At 39.4% G+C, this 25,273-nt stretch overlaps 1 protein-coding gene across 2 annotated transcripts in view; it reads right to left on the bottom strand.

Moving 5' to 3' along the window:
- itga3b (integrin, alpha 3b) overlaps window positions 1-25,273 on the bottom strand; it is a 54,870-nt gene that overhangs the window by 14,637 nt on the left and 14,960 nt on the right. For both annotated transcript variants that reach the window (XM_084135965.1, XM_084135964.1), the window contains exons 2-12: window positions 15,585-15,721; window positions 9,286-9,362; window positions 7,800-8,046; window positions 7,558-7,662; window positions 4,735-4,939; window positions 4,065-4,261; window positions 3,300-3,388; window positions 2,953-3,089; window positions 1,231-1,311; window positions 1,059-1,126; window positions 841-977 (exon numbers count right to left, since the gene is read on the bottom strand). In XM_084135965.1, coding sequence (XP_083992091.1) covers window positions 841-977; window positions 1,059-1,126; window positions 1,231-1,311; window positions 2,953-3,089; window positions 3,300-3,388; window positions 4,065-4,261; window positions 4,735-4,939; window positions 7,558-7,662; window positions 7,800-8,046; window positions 9,286-9,362; window positions 15,585-15,721 — 1,480 coding nt within the window. The remainder of the gene's footprint in view (window positions 1-840; window positions 978-1,058; window positions 1,127-1,230; window positions 1,312-2,952; window positions 3,090-3,299; window positions 3,389-4,064; window positions 4,262-4,734; window positions 4,940-7,557; window positions 7,663-7,799; window positions 8,047-9,285; window positions 9,363-15,584; window positions 15,722-25,273) is intronic.

Below are 25,273 nucleotides of genomic sequence, written 5' to 3'. Positions count from 1 at the left end.
TGTTTGAATTTAATGTTAATTAAATTTAATAACATTAATTTATTTTATAACATAATATAGAATTAATATAAATATAAATAAATAATTAATAATTAATTTAATGTATTTATTCATTAATTTATAAATTATACTAAATATATTATAAAAATAATATAAATAAATAAATGCATGCACTATTGTTGTTAAATATAATAATAATAATAATAATACATTTATTTATTCATTAATTTACTTCTTTATAAATGAATATACATTGTATAACATACTATATAATTAATTTAAAATAAATATAAATAAACATAAATAATAATTATTAATAGTAATAATAATAATACATCAATTAATGTATTTATTTATTTAGAAATAAATGGATAATTATATAAAATGTAAAATATCATTAAAAAATAAATATATACATTTATCATTAATATTAATTATTATAATTATTACCATCAGACAAATAATACCCTACTATGGCTCTCTAAATGCAGGGTTTGCATCAGTGTGAATACGTGTGTGTGTGTGTGTGTGTGTGTGTGTTCTTGTATATATGGTTTGTAAGCACACCAATGTGTATAATCACATGGGTATCACAATGTAAACATGGTTTAAGAGGACACCTCCCGTGCCCATGTACACCAAATTATTTAAAAAACATATTAAAAGTTTTTCATTAAAATTCAAAAACACCACAAGTTTTCTGTGATGGGTAGGGGGATAGAATATACAGTTTGTACAGTATAAAAATCATTATGCCTATGGAGAGTCCCCTTAAACCACATATTCAAGTATGCGTGTGTGTGTGTATGTGCATGGTGGTCTGAGCAGGTGGTCTCTCACATTAACACTAAGTTCCAGCTCTTGACATGCGGGAGCAGAGAAAGAGAGAAGGCCTGTAAATGTGCTTTGCTTGTTGTCAAGGAAACGGACTCGGGCACCACGGCGATTCTGGTCCGCGTCTACAATGTACTTCACCGCTGAGGCAGGACGAAACAAACAGTGTGCGGTAAATCCAATAAAACACAGATGAAACACTCCTGAATCAGGGTTTCACTTACTGATGTCCTTCTTGAAGGCTCTGTTTCCATTGCTGAGAGTGTAACTGAAACACATCTTCACCTTTATGCTATAAAAATAACATATTATAATTATTTTAAATGCTACTACAGGACCAGTATAACATAATAACAGCTAATGCATACTGAAAAATCAAATGCATGTGCATCTTACCAGGAATTCACACACTGGCTTGGAATCACAATCTTAGGCTCCACTGTAAAGTTTTTGGAGAGGTGGATGACCGGACGCGACCTGGAAAACACCCATCAAGCATCACATATTTTGAGGTTATCTTACAGAACGGATTGATTTTTAGTAGAACGCTTGTGACCAGCAGGGGGCGCTCCTAGCACGCAGGGACCACATCCATTTGGTCTCTGGTGTTCATCTGGATGCTTGTTGACTGCTTGCTGTCTGTTATTATTGTATGTATGCATGTATGTATGTACGTATGTATAATATGTACAATATGTATGTATGTATATACAGTACCTGTCAAAAGTTTGGAAACAATTAAAATTTGTCTAATTAAACAATTAAAAATTGACTCTAATGCTCACCAAAGCTGCATCAAAAATACAGTAAAAACAGAAATATTATGAAATATTATTACAATTTAAAATAACTGTTTTATATTGTAATATGTTTTAAAATGTATTTATTTCTGTAATGAAAAGCTGCATTTTCAGCATCATTACTCCAGTCTTCAGTGTCACATGATCCTTCAGAAATCATTCTAATATGCTGATTAGCTGCACAATAAACATTTATTATTTTTTATTATTATCAATGTTCAAAACAGTTTTGCAGTTTAACATTTTTGCGGAAATGGTGTTTCTTTCTCAGGATTCTTTGATGAATTGAAAGTTCAATAAAGAGCTATTATTAAAATGTATTAAATGTATTTATTACATTTATTAAACCATTTATTTAATTATAAATGTCTTCACTGTCACTTATGTCAATTGAATGCATCATTGATGAATAAAATGTATTAATTTCTTTTTCTTCTCCTTTAACTTACCACAAATGTTTGAATGGTATCATTGTTTCCACAAAAATGTTATCGTTAATAATAAAAAGAAATGTTTCTTGAGCAGCAAATCATCATATTAGAATGATTTCTGAAGGATCATGTGACACTGAAGACTGGAGTAATGATGCTGAAAATTCAGCTTTGATCACAGGAATAAATGACACTTTACTGTATATTCACATATAAAACCGGTATTTAGGTGAGCAGAAGATTGTAATGATTCCAAACTTTTAACAGTTACTTTATGTAAGTAAATAAATAAATATTGTGGTTTTTAATAATAACAATACATTTATTTATTTATAGATTTAAATAAATATAAATTATATAAAATATAATATAGCCTACTACACATACATTTACTAAATACAATAAATAAAAATAATTATAAATGACATAACATATAATATACTAAATCAATCAATCAATCAATCAATCCTTTGATAAGCACAATTTATATTTGTCTACAGAGCAAATTTCAAGAACCAAAAAGTTATTTTAAGGTCATGAGAAACATACATTTAAGTGTGCCCAAACTTTTGATTGAAAGTATTTGTATGTATATATACGTTTGGAAAAAGAATATTTCAAAATATTCTTTTACAGGACGAGGCTAGTCGCAACGCACCGGTCTCGTATCTCTCACGGAGGAGCGATGACAGTGGAGATCGAGAGAGGCCAGGCCTGGATTTATGTTTTATTATATGTGACAGCAAGCGTCCGTGAGGGGCTGCTGTCTTTTACATTTTATTATTAAATTGTGTTTTGAATGTTCGCCGGTTCCCGCCTCCTTCTTCCCATAACATCGAACATTGCTACATTCAACATCTATACCAAACACTGTTGAAAGACTGAACCTCAAGAGAGCGATGCGGTCGTCCATGGAGCCCACCAAAATGTCAGGATAATCATTTCCATCCATATCCATTCCTCCATTGAGGGAGTAGCCAAACGTCTGAAAGCCACTGGGACCTACTGACTTCCCATCTATCACCTAAGAGAAAGAGGATACAGTAAATCATCCGTTCTTATTCTCACGCTCTCTAATACAAGGTCCAGATATGTCAGATATGATCATCTGTTGATCTGTGGTCTATGATCACGTAATTATCAATGATATGAAACAGTAGGTAGCTGTAGAAAAGTCACTCCAAAATCTAAAGTAAAGCTGTTTCCATAAAAATCCTATGATGTTTTACTTTACCTGGCTGTATTCCTTGCTTATTCCATTTTTACTTCCCATCCATATAAAGACTTTCCCAGAGTCTTGGAACGGAGCACCAACAGCGAAATCTGAATGAACAAAACAACACGTGATTAACTCTCCATGGCCTGAAATGAATCACATTAAATTACACACTTTGCATACACACTACCATTCAAACGTTTGTGTTTGTAAGATTTTTTAAATGTTTTTGAAATAAATCTTATTTGTTCTATTTGAACAAAAATACAGTCAAATTGTGAAATATTATTATGATTTAAAATATCTGTTTTGTATTTGAATATATTTTAAAATGTAATTTGTGATGCAAAGCTGAATTTTCAGCATCATTACTCCAGTCTTCAGTCACATGATCCTTCAGAAATCATTCTAATAAGCTGATTTGCTGAAACATTTCTTATTATTATCAATGTTGAAAACAGTTTTGCTGCTTCACATTTTGTGGAAACTGTGATGCATTGTTTTTTCAGGATTCTCTGATGAATAGAAAAAATTCAAAAGAACAGCATTTACAGTATTTGAAATAGAAATCTTTCATAACATTATAAATGTCACTTTTGATCAATTTGATGCGTCCTTGCTGAATACAAGTATTCAATTATTTTGAAAAACTCCACAGTGTACTTTTGAGCATGCTCATGTGACATATATTATGCTTATACATAATATGATCATATTTTATGACAGCATACATTTTTAAAATGGCGTTTTCAAACAATTGCATATTCATAATAGGTGTGCTACCTTGAAATCCGTCCTGATTGACGTCCCCCACTGCGGCAACAGCAAATCCAAAACCTGAACCTTTTTTTCCCCCCTTCAGAACCAAGCTGGATTTTTCCTGGAAGGAACCGTTCTCGTTCATGAAGATGTAAACAGCTCCTCCCTCCTCCTTGTAGCGGTCAAAGTAGAACGGCGCTCCAACGATCAGGTCGTTCCAGCTACAACAGCATGAAACCACACGAATGACATGTTATGTCTGAATGACTCATGTTTGTTTTCACAGAAGCTTTAGTAAAGAATGAGAAATCTGCCAGATAAATGCATTCAGCCGTGTGTCTGCTGACATGCTCAGGTAATAAAGCTCAATGGGATCTTTGCAAGGGCGCATGGGGAACGTCAGACATGCTTTGATTTACTGTACTTCCTTTCAGTTCACTGTGATGATAACAGTTTACTTGATATGCGAACAGTGACATTGGCAAATTTCACCAATAGTGCAAAACTGTGTGACTTGGAATTGGATCCCATTGAATTTCAAAGTACGGACAAAAAAACAACTAAGATGTGTTCTTTTGAATATGTATACTTGTTTGATGTGATATAAAATCAAATAAACATCAAATACTATGATATTATAATAAAAAAGACTTTTACAGTAACAATACGGTGATTGAGTTACACAGTGACCTACCCGTCATTGTTGAGGTCTGTTACCGCCAAGCAACTGCCAAAGTACGACCCTATTTGTTCTCCTGGGATCGTCATCAGTGGGTTAAGAACCGAATCTTGTTTTCCTGCCAGGATCACTGAACCCTTGAAATTGTCTCTGGGAGCCCCCGTCACCACAGTGTACTCGGAGCGATGCAGCAACTTCGTGTCCTCCAGCACAGAGTAACCTGAGGAAAGAGATGAGTGTTCTCAAACTGAAAAGTGTGTGACCAACTGTAGGCTGGCAAGCTACTATTAATACAATACAAACTTTATTTCTAAAGCACATTTTAAATCAACCATGTTGACCAAAGTGCTGTACATTTGCAAGAAACAGTAAATAGACAGGATACAACACCAGACAATACAACCAGACAATACAACAATTCTCATGCCGGATTAAAAGCCAAGGAATAAAAATGTGTTTTAAGTCACGATTTAAAAACCGTAAGGCTGGGGGCCAATCTAACATGAGGAGGCAATTCATTCCACAGTCTCGGGGCTGCGACCGAGAAAGCTCGATCCCCTCTGCTCTTTAGCCGTGTTTTAGGGACAACAAGAAGAGACTGGTTTGCAGACCTCAAAGACCTTGAAGGAGCATGTGGCTTCAACAGATCAGTGATATAGACAGGAGCTAGTCCATGAAGGGCTTTAAAAACAAACAACAGAATCTTAAAATCAGGGAGCCAGTGAAGAGAGGCAAGGACATGGGTGATATGATCACGCTTACGAGTTCCAGTAAGGAGACGAGCGGCAGCACTTTGAACCAGTTGTAGACGAGAAAGGGAGGCCTGGCTAACACCTACATACAGAGCATTACAACAATCAAGGCGTGTTGTGATGAATGCATGTATAACCCTCTCAAAGTCTGTGAAAGATAAAAAGGGCTTAAGCTTAGTAAGAAGCCTAAGTTGAAAGAAACTGGCTTTCACAACAGAATTGATCTGCTTCTCCATTTTAAAATCACAATCCATTTTGACTCCCAGGTTTGTTACAACAGACTTAACATAAGGTTGCAAAATGGCCAGATCTATTTGTGAGACATCAGAGGTGCCACTGGGTCTAAGAATCATGACCTCAGTTTTACTCTCGTTAAAATTATTAAGTTCATTTACAGTCAAGAGACTCTTTTGAGAAAGAAGGAAAAAGTTATGCTACAATTATTACTTTATTTTATTCAATGAAAACAGTGCTGTATTTATCTGAAACAAAATGATGAGAAACAACATTAAACAGCATTTAAAGGCACACTGTGCAGTTTCTGTTTTTCTCAAACAGCGACCCCTAGCGTCGCTGTCGAGTACTTGTATTTAACGTTACTGTAGTAAATACCACTCACGCAGAGCCGTCTCTGCACTCTTCCGACCGCGCTTTCTTCGTTTTCTTCGTCGACTCTGTCATGATTCACGTCTGAAATGCGTGCTAGTGTCTTCCATAGAGGCTGCTTCATATGTTGTTGATGTATGTGACGTCGTGCCGTAAAGCAAGTTGTGATTCTCGCGAGATTTGTCGGCGCACCACCTCTAAAACCTGCATTGCTGGTTTTGCCAGCAGTGTCCCCTCCCCCCCGCTTTGCTATCGGGATGATTAGCCCTACTACAAGTTCGTTTACCATCGAAATGATTTCGAAGCTGTTATAAAAATGTACAAATCTTGCATAGTGTGCACATTTAAACACAAAGACAGCATAATATAAAAAATATTGATCAAATTATTAGAAGATGATTGATTAAATAACACTAAATACTAACAAAAACAAAATATTTTATTTATATTTTATAAATATTACTGATATTGCTGACCAATTAACACTTTATACTTGATTCAATACGTGATCAATAATCGTACAATAATTTAACACTGAACACTAACAGTACAAACAAAAAACACTGTAATTAATGCATAAACAAAAAATTATTGTAAGATTATTCTTTAATATCCTTTGCTATATAGAAAAAAGACATGCAGTGTCATGCATTAAAATGCCATGCAGAAAACTGTAAAGAGATTCATATGAATCAGTGAGACATTTTTTAATGGTTTCATTTAAAGGTATTTTATGCTATTTTAAAGGTTCCTAATTTTGTTTTGGGGGTCTCTTACAATATGTTAACATACATAAAAGATAAAAAAAAACACTTTAATTTTCTCATAATAAACATTGCAGCATCACCTCATTTCTCAAAGAGTGTGAAATTTGTTTGTTCGAAGATTCAGTCTCTCTAAACCCCTCCTTTCCTTGAGACTCTGATTGCTCTGATTGGTCAGACGACCAAGTCTGTTGTGATTGGTCTACCACTTACTAACGGCATGCCGGAAACAAAACGACCATTCCCATTCCTGAATTTCAGCGCCGGAGGCTTCCTCAGCACTTAATACACAGTGATACGAACAGTAACGATGTCGTCGGTTTTACCGTATCAATTTGGAAATGCATGCAATGTGGATTCGCAGCACTGAAAACATGATCTTCTCGACATGTCGACAACACAAACCAAACTCTTTCTGTCTCAGACTACATTGTTTGTGGACGGGTCAGAGTAGATGTTGTTTGCAGGCAGCCAATGAAGACCATGGGCTGGCATTATGCAAATTTGTTACATTGTTACGCAGGTTTGTAACAATTGCTGACGAACCATTTCAGCAGTTCAGAATCGATTATTTCTTTTAGGAGACAATCACTTTATTTGTTGTGCACTTTGATCATTTATATTCACCAACAGCTCCTGTTACTGTTACAACAGCTACTAGTTATTTCCCAACATTGTCAAGATGTGATTCACAGTAAGAAAATCACAGTACATACCCATGTAGATGTTGAGCCTGTCCTTGCCTAGCATACTGAAGCTTCTTTCATTGGCATCTCCGTCAAAATCTGTGTTGTTGTCTCTGCTTTTCATATGGACAGTGCCTATAAACAGAATAATTCCTTTTATTTTCAGTATGACCCTCTTTTTATGTGATAATGTTGAGCTGACACACGCTAAAGAAGCCAGTACATTTTCCACATGAACCATTTGTGGATTTTCCCAAACTTCTTTTACTCACCTTGCCACACAAAGCTGCCAGGGGTCCCAAAGTACACATCATTCTCCGTCATGCCCCCTGAGATGCCCATGTTACACATGCCCTCCAAGTTCTGGTCATAGTTGAAGTCGCACAGCTCGTAAGTGTCAGACTGCCAGTCATCATTAGGGTCGTAGGTCAAGTCGTTTCCCCGCACGTAACATTTGCCCACCATACGCTGCTGTTCTTCAACGCCCAGCAGTTTTTTCACATAGCGATGGCCACATGCCTGCCAACATGAAAGAAGAGATGAACATGAGGAATTCTGATTAGTATTAGTATTTTGACCACAACTGCTATTATTCAAAAGATTTTTTTAAAGGTCTCTTATGCTCAGCAAGGCTGCATTTATTTAAACAAAAATCCAGGAAAAACAGTAATATTATAAAATACTATTTCAGTTAAAAAGAACGGTTTTCTATTTGAATATATTTTAAAATGTAATTTATTCATGTGATGCAAAGGTGATTTTTCAACATCATTACTTCAGTCTTCAGTGTCACATGATCCTTCAGAAATTGTTTCAAGATTCTTTGAAAAACGTCACGTACAGCAAACATCTCCTCACTATCCACTAGCTGCCTGTCCCCTGAACACACTGTAAAAAAACACGGTCTCTGTAGACAGCCCAGGCTCCACAAACGGCAACAAAAACAAACTGGCCCAGCCTGGACCACGAAACATAACAAACAGTGTTCCAGCCAATAACCGACAAGAATGATTTGCACATGAAGGGGGGTGTGGGGAGTGGAGGAGAGAGAAGCCGGAAGAGGGAAGTTAGCGAGAGGAGAGATGTCCTAGACAACGACAACGACTAACGTTAGATTTATATTCTCTTGAATTTTGATATGGCCGACACACGACCAAAGAGACGACGTTCCGATGAACAAATAGCAAAGAAAAGGGAAAAGGAGAAGGAACGCGCGAAGTCCCGAATTTACATCGGAAAAGCCTGTTTCAGAAAGCACGGAAGGGAGGGGGAGGGGGCGGGATGAGGAGGAGGGAGGGTCGAGCTAGCCTCTGTTTTGTTTGACAATACTTCGAACGTCAACAAGAAGTGACGTCACCCAACATCGCTTAGAGCACCTTTAGATAGAAGATGGAAATTCATACAGGTTTGGAACACCCTGCGGGTGAGTAAATGATGAAAGCATTATCCCTTAAATGCATCCTCACTGAATAAAAGTATTAATTTCTTTTTCTTTTTCCACTAAGGTGATGCGCCAGCTTCAAGAATATTTCCAACTGTAACCAAAGACATGTGAACCAGCTAATCAAGGGCTTCAAGCTTACTTGATAATGACAGGCCGGTGTGTAAAAGCAGGGTTTGAACTAAAGTGCATCTGACCTACTCATTGAGTCCGGAGAAGGGGTCCGACACTTACAATTCTGTCTGTGAATTTCAAGCGATGGTCTTGAAAATGTTCTTACTAAAATAAAAGGGAACCAAAGATGGATCTCATCTCACCAGCACACGTCCTCCATTCCTTTGACTGGCCACGGTCACTCCCAGCCACATGCCCTCCACCATCTCCGTTGACTGAGCTAGAGGAGAAACAAACTCCATCAGAGAGCAGATATTTTATAACATCAAAATCTGAATGAGTTCGTTGAAGAGTGCTCAGTTTCTGGCTTGAGAGAGATTCACAAACAGAAATAATAATAACATTCGCATGTAGACACTTGTGAAAAGTAATGTCATTTCTAAAAGGAGTATTATTAGAGAAATAATGTACTTTAAAATAATATACTGAATGTACGTTTTTCAGAGACTTAATTGCATGTTATTTACAATTATATTAAAATGTATTATAGATTAAATTAAAATTAAATGATATTAGTTACACTTAAGAGTGCTTTTGATCTGCTTAATTAGGAATTAATTTCATATTTACCTCTATTTTCTTTGAAATATGGTTAAAGCTTACTGCTGACGTACTGACAAGCATTTATGGTAAACTAAAATAATCTAATGTCATTTCAATTGAAACTTGTATGTCATGTATTTAATATATTTGTAATTGCACATTTGTAATGATAAACATTAAAGGGGTGGTATAATGCCCTTTTCACAAGATGTAAAGAGTGTCTCTGATGTCCCCAGAGTGTGTTTGGGAAGTTTTAGCTCAAAATACCCCACAGATATGTTTATATAGCATGTTAAAATTGTCACTTTTTGAGGGTGAGCAAAAACGCACCGTTTTGTGTCTGTCCCTTTAAATGCAAATGAGCTGCTGCTCCCGGCACAGGGGGCGGAGCTTCAAGAGCTTGTGTCCTTTTACCTCACACACACATGCACTGAAAATTTCAAAAGCTTTCAGCCTTTTATGTTCAAACTGGAGTCAGTCAATGATGGAGAGACTCAAGAAGTGACAACATGTAGAAGCAACAGGACATTTCTGAATGGTTAGTTGATGAATTTATGAAGCTGATGTGTAGTTATCTTCTAGTCATTAATTAGCATATTCTGTTGTGATAATCTAAATCGTGTTCCGGGGGCGGGGTTTATGTAAATTCTAGGGTTGGTGATGTCACTTACCCGGGAGGAATGTGTAGTCTCTACCAGCCGTTTGTTGTAGTCCTTAAAAAGCGATTTCTTTAAAAGCAAATATCTCCCTTTGCTTTGAACTTTGAACGTTGTAACTTTGCAGATGTTGTTTATGCTCAAACAGCAACATTACACACTAACTACAGTTAGAAAAGTCAAATCATAATCAACCACCCCTTTAATTTAGTATGTTTAAAATATTCATATTAAATAACACTAGTTAAAATTATAAACAGGTACTTTACATGTGCTTTAGCAACAAAATTAGTGTACTTTAAAATATGTCAAAAGATTATTAAAACATTATGATTTCAAATGTATTTTATTTAAACATTTCATTTGACATTATTACAAAGTGCATTTTTTAAACTCACGAGTATCTCTTGAAGTGCACTTAAATTGGTTTTGTTTATTTTATTGTATTATATTATCTGCAAGTACAGATTTTAAATATATACTTTTAAGATTTGAAGTACTCTACAAGTGTTACGAACTGCTCGGAGACACGAAGGGAGAGATCCAAATGCAGCTTTATTTTAAGGGTTATCCAGAATCGTAATCCAAAAACAGGCAATGGTCGAAACACAGGTAAGCAGTCCAAACAAACAAATAAACAAACAAACAAACAAAACAGGCAGGGACCAGAGGCAAGAGAGTAATCCAGGGAACAAGGCAAGATATCCAGAAAACCAAGAAACATGAAACCAGGGAAAATGCTCGGAAATGCAGACTAACAGTACAACAAGACTTCGCAGTGAGTGAATGAATGAACATGGTATAAATAGACAGACTAACAGGATGAGACAGGTGAATGCAATCAGTGAATGAGGTACAGGTGAATGTGATCAGTGATAAGTGATGAGTCCAGGCAGTGAGTTATGGGAACTGTAGTTTGTGAGTGAATAGGAGAGTCTTATGTGGAGTGCCCTCTGGTGGCTCTCAAGGGCACTCCAGCTGGTGATCGTTACATAGCCCCCCCTTTAAGGAGCGGATTCCAGACGCTCCTAAACTGTCCAGGAGGGAGGTGGAGCGGAGGTGGACCTGGGGGCGGGATGGAGGGCCAGGCCCGTGGAGCGGCAGAGGACCTGGATACTGCAGCAGGATGGGAGGCCAGGGCGGATCAGGCTGTGCAGGTGACCAGGGCGGAGCAGGCTGTGCAGGCGACCAGGGCGGAGCAGGCTGTGCAGGCGACCAGGGCGGAGCAGGCTGTGCAGGCGACCAGGGCGGAGCAGGCTGTGCAGGCGACCAGGGCGGAGCAGGCTGTGCAGGCGACCAGGGCGGAGCAGGCTGTGCAGGCGACCAGGGCGGAGCAGGCTGTGCAGGCGACCAGGGCGGAGCAGGCTGTGCAGGCGACCAGGGCGGAGACAACCCTTCAGGCGGCCAGGGAGGAGAGGAACCTTCAGGCGGCCAGGGAGGAGACGACCATTCAGGCGGCCAGGGAGGAGACGAACCTTCAGGCGGCCAGGGCATAGACGACCATTCAGGTGGCCTGGGCGGAGACTTTCCCTCGGGCGGCCAGGGCGGAGTCAACAGTCCATCGGACGACCAAGGCAGAGACAACAGTTCATCGGGCGGCCAGAGCGGAGACTTTCCCTCGGGCAGCCACGGCGGTGAAGACCCCTTGGGCGGCCACGGCGGTGAAGACCCCTCGGGCGACCACGGCGGTGAAGACCCCTCGGGCGACCACGGCGGAGGAACTGGAACAGACACCAACGGCTCAGGAACTGGAACTGGCACCACCGGAACTGGCACTGGAACCGGCACCACCGACTCAGGTTCAGGAACAGACACAGACACTGGCTCTGGCTCAGGAACTGGAACAGACACAGACACAGACAAAGGCAATGGCTCTGGCTCAGGAACTGGAACAGACACCGGCTCAGGACCAGACACCGGCTCAGCGGAGACCATCTTGTCCGGAGACACTGGTTCGGCGGTGGCCATCTTGTCCGAAGACACAGGCGTGGTTTCGGCCATCTTGTCCGAAGACACAGGCGTGGAGTCGGCCATCTTGTCCAAAGACACAGGCGTGGAGTCGGCCATCTTGTCCAAAGACACAGGCGTGGAGTCGGCCATCTTGTCCGAAGACACAGGCGTGGAGTCGGCCATCTTGTCCGAAGACACAGGCGTGGAGTCGGCCATCTTGTCCAAAGACACAGGCGTTGAAAGAGGAAGAGGAACAGATTCAAGCTCAGTATCCAGATCAGTTTCAGGCTCAGGAACAGATTCAGTCTCGGCGGGACGAGACACTTGACGGGCGGACGTGACGTGAAGCTCAGTCTCTGGATCGGCAGAAGTGACATGAAGCTCAGTCTCTGGATCGGCAGAAGTGACGTGAACAGTCTCTGGATCAGCAGAAGTGACGTGAAGCTCACTCTCTGGATCGGCAGAAGTGACGTGAACAGTCTCTGGATCAGCAGAAGCGACGTGAACAGTCTCTGGATCAGCAGAAGCGACGTGAACAGTCTCTGCATCAGCAGAAGCGACATGAACAGTCTCTGGATCAGCAGAAGCAACGTGAACAGTCTCTGGATCAGCAGAAGCGCACTCTGAGCTTGACGGGACCAGCGGCGGCGAGGGCTTTGAGCTGGGTAGGACCAGCGGCGAAGAGGACTCTGAGCTGGTTAGGACCAGCGATGAAGGCGGCTTTGAGCTGGACAGAACCAGCGGCGAAGAGGGCTCTGAGCTGGGCGGGACCAGCGGCGAAGAGGGCTCTGAGCTGGACGGGACCAGCAGTGAAGGCTTTGTGCTGGACGGGACCAGCAGTGAAGGCTCTGTGCTGGACGGGACCAGCGGTGAAGGCTCTGTGCTGGACGGGACCAGCGGTGAAGAGGGCTCTGTGCTGGACGGGACCAGCAGTGAAGAGGGCTCTGTGCTGGACGGGACCAGCGGTGAAGAGGGCTCTGTGCTGGACGGGACCAGCGGTGAAAACTCTAGCTTGGCGGGCATGTCGCTTGCTGTCTTGGCTTCGGCAGATCTGGCGTGAAGTGCAGGCTCGGCTGGACGGGGGTGCCACGGAAGGAAGTTCTCCAGACATCTGGAGAGTGCCTCTCTCCAATCCAGACCAGAGAGATCGGGGAGCTCCCTCGGGTCGACCTCCTTAGCTCCCAGCCGGTAACACAACTTAATTGCCTCGTCACCCAGAGAGCAAGAGGCAGCGAGAGGAACAAACCCCCAGGTGTACTGGAACAGATCGAGGCTATCCAGGGCCAAGGCCGCAATCTGTCCAGCAAACTCCCGGCTCATGCTGGGAAGATCAGGCGAGATCTGTACTGCTGGATTCCTGGAGGTCATAGCTGCTGGATCTGGGTGTGGCGAAGTCTTCTGTTACGAACTGCTCGGAGACACGAAGGGAGAGATCCAAATGCAGCTTTATTTTAAGGGTTATCCAGAATCGTAATCCAAAAACAGGCAATGGTCGAAACACAGGTAAGCAGTCCAAACAAACAAATAAACAAACAAACAAACAAAACAGGCAGGGACCAGAGGCAAGAGAGTAATCCAGGGAACAAGGCAAGATATCCAGAAAACCAAGAAACATGAAACCAGGGAAAATGCTCGGAAATGCAGACTAACAGTACAACAAGACTTCGCAGTGAGTGAATGAATGAACATGGTATAAATAGACAGACTAACAGGATGAGACAGGTGAATGCAATCAGTGAATGAGGTACAGGTGAATGTGATCAGTGATAAGTGATGAGTCCAGGCAGTGAGTTATGGGAACTGTAGTTTGTGAGTGAATAGGAGAGTCTTATGTGGAGTGCCCTCTGGTGGCTCTCAAGGGCACTCCAGCTGGTGATCGTTACAACAAGTGCACATTCAGCACAACTGAATGCACTTTTTCTCAAGGGGAATGCCTCACTGTTAGCCTCTTCTAGCTGCAGGGCAAGAACACGGAGGAAATTTGAAAGCTGTGACATATTTGTGATAAAAAAGATACATGCTAGTCTTGTAAATAGCCATAATATTACCTATGAATTCAAAAGATATCAGGGGCTGCGTGCTTTAATACATTTTCTGAAGCAAAATTATCTAGTGTGGTTGCTAGGGCATTGCGGTGTGTTTGGTAAGATATGTTTTTTTTTTTTTTTTTTAGCATACTTTATCCAACACAGAAAGTACTAAAGCTAAAAAGCAAACAAGAACCAATTCAATTTTTAAAATTTTACTAAAATGCTAGCTCTACTTTAAAGTCTACTTTAACTTTAAAGTTGCAGACCAAGTTACTTCCTGTGCTTTATGTACTGAACGTATCGAGTTATTTCTTAACTAAATACCTGCCTGCAACATGAGCCAATCATCCTGACCTGATAGAGGAGAGAGAAAGGCAGGATAGAGTAAAAAAGGTATTTTGAATAACATGGAATGAGACACCACTCAGACTGGTAAATTTTATTGTTGCTGTGTTGAGGCTTGTTTTAACATTCACTTATGTCTAAAACGGGAGCAGGGAATTTTGGGAAACAGTCAGGGCTGTCTGAGCCCTCCAGATTATTATTTTTAGAGTGATATGCAGATGTGAGACACATTATCTAATCTGTGAACAGAATGCCTTAAATGTCCATAGTCCTTTGAGCTACAGTAACACTGTGAATGATATTTGGCTTCTAAAGCTAAAATGCCATAATAAATCTACACTATCATTCAAACATTTGGGGTCAGTAAGATTTTTTTTTTTTAAAGAAATTATGAATTTTATTCAGCAAGGACACATTCAATTGATCAAGTAACAGTGACACTAAAGACATTTATAATATTACAAAAGATTTATATTCCAAATAAAAGCTGTAAATTCTATTACCTACTCAAAGAATCCTGAAAAATAATAATCATGGTTTCCACAAACATACTAAGCATCACAACTGTTTTCAACATTGATAATGATAAGAAATGTTTCTTGAACATCAAATCATCATATTAGAATGATTTCTGAAGAATCATCTGACACTGAATACTGGAGTAATGATGCTGAAAATTCAGCTTTGATCACAGGAATAAGTTACATTTTAAAATATATTCAAATAGAAAACACTTCTTTAAAATGTAATCATATTTCACAATATTGTTTTTACTGTATTTTTGCTCAAGCAGAAGAGACTTCAAAAACATTTAAAAATCTTACTGACTCCAAACTTTAAAACGGTAATGTATTTTTATATATTTTCACAAATCAAATATTTTTTTTCTTTTTTATGATAAGTAATATGAATACCTACGTGCACTGATGAGGTCCATCCTCCTGCAGTCATCCTGTTCAGTAGTGACGGGACAATAATACACGGCTCCAGTTTCATTAATGTTGTATTTGCTGAGATTGGGCTGGGCTTTCTCTTGGGGCGCCCCGACTAAAAGCCTACAGAAAAACAGCAAACACTGAATGAAAGACTGATTGATACAACTGGTGAAGCATGTAATGTCTTTTTTCTTAATACTGGCTTAAAGTCAGCATGAAATGAAAATTCATCCTATCTGTTTTCTAAATGCATATTATAGATCTTATTGTGAATAATTCATCTGTGCTTTTTTTTTTTTTGACCTTGCAATGTTTAAATAAAAATGTCATAACTGGACCTTCTAGTGTAAACGACAGACTTCTCTCTCATGATGTATACAAGACTTCTCCAATCATTTAGTGCGGTTAAACCCCGCCTCTGCAAGCTCCACTTTTGAGTGCCACGCCCACATCTCAACATCCAATCAACAACCGATGCATCGATTCAAGTCCCCGCCCTACATTTCATCTTTTTCATTAATCCTTTACACAGAATTTTGTCTAGTTCCTGATTTAGATCAAACCGAGCACAAACTAATATACCTAAATACATGACCATAGGGGGTAAATTCTAAAGTGTATGGTCTAGAAAAGCAACGGAGAAAAGGAGGATTAGAGAAGGCAAACAAGCCCAGACCTGAAATGAAAGGCGCAGTGCAGACCTTTTATTTTCATTCCTCCCCTCTTGCAAGCTTTATGAGAATGAGTTGAGGATAAAGAGATTCAATAAAGCGGCAGAGACGTCCTGTAACCAAACACCTGCCACCATGGCATTTGATCAAATAACATACTAGAACAAAACTGCACCGGTTTTGGACCTATAGGTATTAAAATAAAAAAAGCAAATGACACAAATATGTTAGCAAGCTGAATGTACGATTTATTAATAGTGTTTGCTAAAGGCTCTTTCACATGACTCAGGGCTTTAGAGTCATGCATTGCTTTGGCCTTCACAGAAAGTGGAACAGTAAAAGTAAACAGTGAAAATATCTTTCAAAATTCAGCATTAAAAACTAGCAATATCATAGTAACACCCTGGCAACCACCAACAACACCAAGTGGAAATTAGTTTTGAATGTTCTTTAGAATTTTTTGTTGTTGACAATAATTTGATATTGTTTCCTTCTGTAAATCCCAAGATCAGTCTTTAGTCTGTGCTGAGTTGATGCATGAACAAAGCTTACAAACTGAACATTATTTGTAGTGTGCCTTCCATCCAATAAGATGGAAGTGATCTAATCACAATAAGTTTTGTGTTTCGTTACTTTAAGAAGCAAATGCTGCGTCCCAATTCGCCTACTCATACTGAGCCCTAAAAGTATGTACTGTTTATGGGTATCTTTGGAATACTCATTTCAACATACTACGATATGGAACACACTAATCCTAATACTATTTAGGACGGATGGTATGCGAATTGGGATGCAGCTAAAGTCTCAGTTTTCAATTTCTGTAAATTTGATCATGACATTCAAACTATACGTGCTATTTTGTCACGCTGAACTCAAGCGATTATCTGTTCTAACGTGGGATATTCACAGGTCATGTGATCTCAACATGTCTGCCTCCATGAGGCGTCCCACTCACTAGTAGGCTAATGATATGAATGGAGTCTATATTTTGCTGGACATGATTTTAAATGTATTTTTCATTTCATTATGTATTAAGCTTTTTGTTAAGGACAAATTTGTGTTTTTAAACAGTTTCCTTCCTTGTTTCAATGTTAACTTTCACCTACAACCGCCACATATTTGCCCTTGGAGCGAAGAATTCAGCTTTTGCTCTGAGAGCGTGTGAATGATGTCATGAGAGACAGGGGAACTGTTTCTGAGTCCTGAGGACACTCACTATCACCGGGTGTCACTGCAGTGATCTTAGCTAGAACAGTTTGGACTTGTTGAGTTGTAAAACTCGAGCCCATGCCTCACTGATAATAGAGGATAAACTGGTGTGTGTCCGCTTTTCTTAGACAAACTGAGGTGCAGTATCTACTATCTGAGATCCTTCCATATTTTAGAAAAGAAAGAGTGTAGAGTGACTTTCTAGTGGACGTCTGAGTGAGACTATTGGCACCATAAATGGCAGCTAAAGCTGCGGAGTGCAGTTTGCTCATGTTCAGACAAGACCCCCACAGTAAAATGGCATTACAGGAATTTTTCACAGGTGAGAGTTCTGAACCAAACCTATAATCAGTCATGACTAATATTTGCCAGTGGTTTTTGCAGGAATGACTCTCCTCCCCAAAATTGGAGTACCTGTCTCATACTAGCACCGATACCCTGCTGCTTACATTAGTGTTTACACTGAGCAAACCGCAGAGGAGAGGGAGGAACACTTACAGAAAATAGCTGAAACAAAAGCTCCAAAACTCCAAAAACACACCTAAACATACAATTCACTGCAGATTCCAGCTTAAATGAACACTAGTGGCAGCGAAACACCAACAACTTGTATTCATTTTCACACAAATTATGATTACAGGGACATATTATTGATTAATAAAGACTTTTTTTGCACGGTTCCTTGCACAATAACACTTTTACCATAGTGCACGATTTGTAATCTAATACATTTTGATCTTTGCATCATATAACCAGCTCCATATGCATTGCTTTTCTGATGTAGTAAACTTCCTTGGTGCTCACATGATACACACCATTGCACTTGTAAAACACAAGACACGGTAAAAAGCTCAAGCACTTGTAGAAGCAAGCTAAAATGGCATTGTTGCTTCAGCAAATGCATTCTTATATCACGTTTACTTTTGTTAACACTATCAGTTAGGATAAGGGTAGGGTTTTGTGTGGGTGGTACATTATTTTCAAACGTGATGGAGCATTGGCCTTTTAGCACTTCTAACTGGACATTACATTTCTGGACTGTCGCAATACGTACAACCAACTTAATAAAACATGGCCAGATTAACGTTTATCTGTTTCAGTACTTTTGAATGTGATTTTAGCACAACTCACTAGACACTATGCTTTGAAAGTGTTGTGAAATGTAGGAATGCCACCACAGTCACATTTGCAAATAACCTGTGTTGCATTTTTCACATAAAGCTATTGGTATCCTATGCAGTAACACTGTAAATTGTAAAATTGTTTTGTCAAATAAAGAACAGTTGAACAGCTGGGATTAAAATTCCAGAAACATTTCTGCCTGAAAAAACAAAAACAAATCAAGGAGCCATAGGGTTATATAAGTCACAGGATCACAAAGTCACATGGTGTTCGACTTGAAGCAGTGCTGTGCAGACCGATTGGTGTATAACATCAAAGTAAAGCAATTCCAGCATACTGTTCAACTAAATTGAAAGCTGTGTTAAGTGTGTCAATAGTGACACCAAACAAAACTGTGTTAGTAATGACTGTTTTCTCACAGGTTTCCTGAACACTCCCTTCATCAAACACAACTCAAATGCCTGATGCATTAACAAAAAAGAGCTTCTGAGTCAACAAAGTATATATCCACTTCAAATATGATGTTGTTTTGTATTTGATCTGTTCTCAGTCACTGAATGTTACAGCACGTCAAATGCTGCCTTTGGAATTGCCATAAATTCAAGTTTACTAGTAGGAAACTGGACATGAAACCCCTCTAAAGATGCATTTATAATTGGGACACTCAGGGATCATTTTGATACCCAAGTTTCCAACTTGAGCTGGCCATAAATTTTAAACATGGCAGAAGAAAGAAGAATTGCAGTAGTGAATGATACATTTGATACGTTTTCCTCACATCTACATTGCTTTCTCTTGCTGTTCCAGTCATGTAAATTTGTATATATAAATAACTATATGAATCATATTGCATGTATTTTACACAGCGAAAACAGCATTTATAGTCAGCAAGCTGACTATAGCATGAATGTATAGGCCTACTATTGCACAGTAATGTTTATGTTGCCAACTAACGGATGCAACATTTTATTCACAATTGGATATTGACTAAATATCTTCTTTAATCTATACATATTGGCTTTAATAAGATTTCCCCATAAAATAGGCAAGAATGAACCTGGTGTCCTCCATAGTTGTCTCTGACAACAAAGCTCTTGAACTCGTAATTACGACTTCAGAAGTGGGAAGTAGGTCATTTCCGACAGCATGTAATAGCAGCATTAAGGGTTGGTTCACCTGTTCATTTACTCATAGCATATCATTTGAGGAATGTTGAGATCCAAACAATACAGGACCTCATTGACATTCATTGTATCGACAAAAAATAAATCTTTAACTTTAACTTTTGCCAACAACCACAGCAGTCTGTGAAAAAACAAAAACAAAAAACATAAAGCATGACCTCAGTTTGTCCCAGTAATGCTGAGAGGAATTAGGGCATGCCATGCTAAGCTAATCTGAGAGCAGGGGTGTTTAGTGCCTGTGAGACTGACATTAAGAACAGGCACCTCTGGCTCAATGCAACACACTTAGCTTCACACTACGTTGTGACTTACAGGCCCAATGTAAACCTGTTCACTTTTTTGCATGATGTAAGGTGGTTTATGTTTAGTAGCTACTAGTTCAAAGTATCAGTAGGTTGAAGGATTGTCAACAATAAAAGTTATGTCATGAAACTCTAAATAGCGTAGGCTGATAGGTTCGTAACTCAATCTTCTTGCAATCACATAGTTCTCTATAGGGCACAGCTGATTGGTTCCTGCTGTATCAGTAGCAAATGAGCTTACTGCTCAACCTAAAAATACTGGTCATTTGCTGTAGCAATTGCAGCGCGCTTTCAGAAACCCTTCATCTTCCCCAGCTCCACCTCTATAAAGCTGCTACGGGGAATTCATGTATGCTATATTGTACAGCAGCACCATGTCTTAATTGCTCACAGCAGCGTATTGGCAGTAGCAAGTCCCGTACTTGCTTTGCAGCAGCAAAAGCAGCAATAACCGACAGCAGCGGGTCAGCAGCAGCAGTGTAGCAGATCTATTTCAAACATATCACATTATAACATTAACACCCGCCAACCCGCCAAATGCTGGTGTATTTCAGCATTGCCATGTAACTCAGTCACTCCTACTAACCAGTAACCGCTTTGGCGGGTTGAATTTTATAAAATATACATATTATATATATTTTTCAATTGTAGTCTTTTAAAAAGGCATCTGAAATAATAAACTAAGTGCAATGTAGTGTTGTCAAAAATATGGCTTTTTCGACATGAAATACACTGAAATATCACTGAAATATCTCAAACTCTTCCGTAGGATACACAATAACAGCTGCGCGTTCTCGCTCTCTCATCTCTATGACAGCTAGTTGACACACAAACCTGTATCCCGTGGGATTATGGATATTGCGCATAATTTTACTCATTCCTGCAGATTTTGTGCTCACAAACAAAAAGCGCGCAGATAAAACAAAGTATATTGGCTATATCAAACAGTAAGTGGCAGCAGCCTAATATACTGGCTGCCAAATTATGAGACAATATTAAAAATGATGACTAGATGTTAGTTTTTCCCTATGGTATTGATGTCAAAATTGTGGCCAGTGAAAATGCTGAATGGCTAGTAACTTTGGAAAATCACTAGCCACAGTGGCTGGTGCGCAAAAAAGTTAAAGGATTAGTTCACCCCAAAAGGAAAATTTCCTAATAATTTACTCACCCCAATGCCATCCAAGATATCCATGTCTTTCTTTCCTCAGTGGGAGAGAAATTATGTTTTTTGATGAAAACATTTCTGGATTTTTCTTCTAACATTGGACTTAATTGCTTACCATCGTTTTTAAGTCCAAATCAATGCAGTTTCAAAAGTCTTTGAAGTGTTTAAACGGGCTGTACGTGATCACAGCTGAAGAAGAGGTTGTTATCTAGCGAAACGATAGGTCATTTAAAAAAAATATATAATGTATAGACTTTTTACCTTCAATAGTTTGGATTGAGCTGACCAACAAACGGACAGGGAACTATGTCATCACGTTGAAAGGTCACGCCGGCGCCGGCAATACTATTTGAACTACTATTCATATTCATCAGAATGTTATTCATATACTATTCATATTAATATTCACTGAATACTATTACTATACAGCAGGGGAAATAAGTATTGAACACGTCATCATTTTTCTCAGTAAATATATTTCCAAAGGTGCTATTGACATGAAATTTTCACCAGATGTTGGTAACAACCCAAGTAAGCCATACATACAAAGAAACAAACAAAAATAAGTTCAGAAATTAAGTTATGTGTAATAATGTGAAATGACACAGGGAAAAAGTATTGAACACATGAAGAAAGGGAGGCGCAAAAAGGCATTGAAAGCCAAGACAACTGCTGAAAACTTACAGTAATTAAAAAGCAACCCAGCCCCCTGTCAGTGGAAATTAATAACAGCTGGTTCAGTCCCAAATGATGGCCTACAAAAAGGTCTCATTGCCAAGGTGTCACACAAGACACATCTCATGATGGGTAAAAGCAAAGAGCTGTCTCAAGACCTTCCCAACCTAATTGTTGCAAAACATAATGATGGCATTGGTTATAGGCGCCATTCTAAGCTTCTGAATGGTCCAGTGAGCACTTTTGGGGCCATAATACGGAAGTGAAAAGACAATAATTTCTCCATAAATTTGCCTCGACCAGTGCTCCTCGCAAGATTTCTGATAGAGGAGTGAAAAGAATAATCAGAAGAGTTGTCCAAGAGCCAAGGATCACTTGTGGAGAGCTTCAAAAAGACCTGCAGATAGCAGGTACTGTTGTCTCAAAGTACCTCCAGGCCACACACATTTAAAGCAACACTATGTAACTTTTCGACCTTCATAATATATTTCCAAAACCCTTGTGATGGTACATGGACTTACAATAGGTTGAATGACACATCTGCCATAGCCTGACGGGGTCTGTATCGCTTTTACTGGCACTATGTAACTTCGGGGTTCGGGTAGTTACCCGAGCACAAAAAGAACTACAAAATTCGACTGCTTTACGGCATACGTCACTTCCCCCACCACTTCGTCAAATTTGGGCCCTGTCCCAAATGGCACACTTCATGCGGACTTTCGGTCTCGTGGACTTGAATTGCGCGTGCTCGCTGAGTCTACGAGTCCGTAGGCCGTCCCATTCAGCATTTTACCGCTCTGAAGTGTGCTCAGCAGCGCCCCCTTTGTACCCTTGAAGCGGTCTTCCGCGAAGCCCGCATAGAAGCAGGCTCCACGCACTTTAACTACCCAGGAATCCTTGCGAAAGGCCAATCAGACAACGGATGGGAGGAGATTTCACTCACGGATAATTGTTGACATGGCTGAGAAGAAAATATTACGGTTTTTATGACCTAAATGTACATTTTACCAGTTGTTACCTACAGTTTACAAACATTATGGTCATCGACCAGTGGTTGATGTCTCAAACATAATAATAGCGTGTTTAATAATACGATCGCATTATGATTCATTAAATAAATAGAACCGAATGTCAGGGCTTTACTGAGTCATATCAATGTAAACATAGTATGAATATTGAAACCTGTAAATTGAAAAAATTATGTTTAAATTATGTTTTAAAATTGTAATCTTAGTTCAAATGGAACATTATGTAGCCTATTATTATGTACAACTGTATACATCATTTAAATAAGCATGATATATCTATTGTTTAATGCCCAGGTGATATGCACAATATCAAAATATAGAACTGTAAAATTAGGATGTATAGTTGACATGCAGATAAGACGTCGGAGCGCAAAAATGTGAAAAATGTTTCTCCTGGCCAACAACAACCAGGCTGTTATTTCCGGCGTGCCGATCGAGTCTGTCCCAAAAATACCTCTCAATGCGCCCTCGTGGACTCACACCAAGGGCCCTATAGGTCTGCACTACATGACGTCACCAAAGTGTGGACTCTGAGGAAGTCCACAAGTCCGGAGTGTGCCATTTGGGACAGGGCCTTGGACGCGAGAGGCCAACCAGCGTTTGTTTTTCCGGCTTTCATGCATATGTTTTTGGGGGTGTTTACACCTGGCCACTTCATGCGTTTTCTCAATTCGGATAGCTATCCGATCGTGAAAAGACCAGGTGTAAATGCCCTCCGAAACGCATTCGAGACGGATTTGAAACCGATCGCTCAAAACCACTTCAGGAGGAGGTCTGAGACGCATTCCAGATGAAACTGGACAAGTGTAAAAATGCATCTGGTTGTTGAAACCACATATGTAAATTGTACCATGGGCGAGGCTAGCCCCTTTTTAGGGGTGCTTCAGCACCCCTAAAAAGGAGCTCAGCACCCCTAAAACTTGGAGTAAGAAATGTTGTTATTCTAAAATTTTTGTTCGTCTTTGACAAGGTTAAATAATGTTCTTCATCTTCAATCCGCAGCAGCGCCAAGCAGAGCGCAGGTCAGAAACAGAGGCGTGTGTGTGTGTGTGTGTGTGTGTGTTTGTTCATCTGAGCCTCATTGGTCTTTCACTTCTCGTCAATGTCAGAATATTTGAGATGACCAATCAAATCAAAGTAGGCGGGCTTTATGTTCACAGAAGCTGCTGAGCGCGAATTTTACATGGAATTTTAGCAGCACGACTGACGCTTCAGTTTATAGTGCGAGTTAAGATGTAAGTAGCTAAACTAAACATTTTATATTTGACAGTTTTTTAGGTCATAAATGTTAAACGAATGACAAAAATAATTAGAAAACTAATAAACTTTTGTCTATTTTCGCCATTTTGAGCTGAAAATAGGCCTATATAACGTGTAATTATGTCATTGTGAGGGGACAAGAAACATCAACAAAGCCGTTTTCATAGGCACAAGATTAATAATGCATGTGTACATGTTGAGAATTAATATAATACAATTTGTAGCCTTCAGTAAATTAAAAAAGTTCAGCTTTAGGAGGGGAATTAGAGACAGGGCAAGATCAGGAGACTGAGAGAAAAAGACAGAGTGATGGAGATGAGGAGAGAGCGGGTTTTAAATATATTTCTTATCCTTTTTTGGCCTTCAAACGTCTTGAAATGCACATATCAGAGAAATAAAAATGTTTAACCCCATAACAACCTCAAATTTATGACCTCTTTGATTATAAAGCCCTGTCTACGGCCATGTATTAGGCCTAGATCAATAATGAATGTGTACATATTGTGAATGAATTTAATAGACTTAGTTACCTAGCTTTCCTGGTAGCTTTGTCTGAGAAAATGATTCATAAATCAACCTATCAGTTGACCCTATGTTTACTTTCTTCACTGACAGACAAAAATGAAAAGCCTATATCAGTCAAAGCTCAGCTTTAGGAGGGGAAAAGACAGAGCAAGATAAAAACAAAGAGAAAAAGAGTGTGATGCTGATGAGGTGTGAAAAATAAACAGCTGCCCGCACATGGTTTTAAAGCTATTGTTATCCAATTTTTTTGGCCTTCAAAACATCTTAAAATGCACATATGTAGATCAGAGAAATCAACATTTTCTCGGGGGAGCATGCCCCCGAACCCCCCTAAATACCTCACATTTGGGACCTCAGTGATTCTAAAACCCTGCCATATGCATGTTACTGGATGAATGAATGAAACTAGTTAATAATGAGCATTAGACCATAAACTAACTTTTTTTTTTCCCTCATTGGGGGCTGAGCCCCCCTAAAATGAAAATCCTAGAATCGCCCCTGAATTGTACTCCTCCCAAAAATGCTAAA

Source organism: Abramis brama (genome assembly GCF_963993115.1).
Source record: "Abramis brama genome assembly, chromosome: 14".
In the NCBI taxonomy this organism is placed as follows: domain Eukaryota; kingdom Metazoa; phylum Chordata; class Actinopteri; order Cypriniformes; family Leuciscidae; genus Abramis; species Abramis brama.
This window is presented reverse-complemented; position numbering and strand designations above follow the sequence as displayed.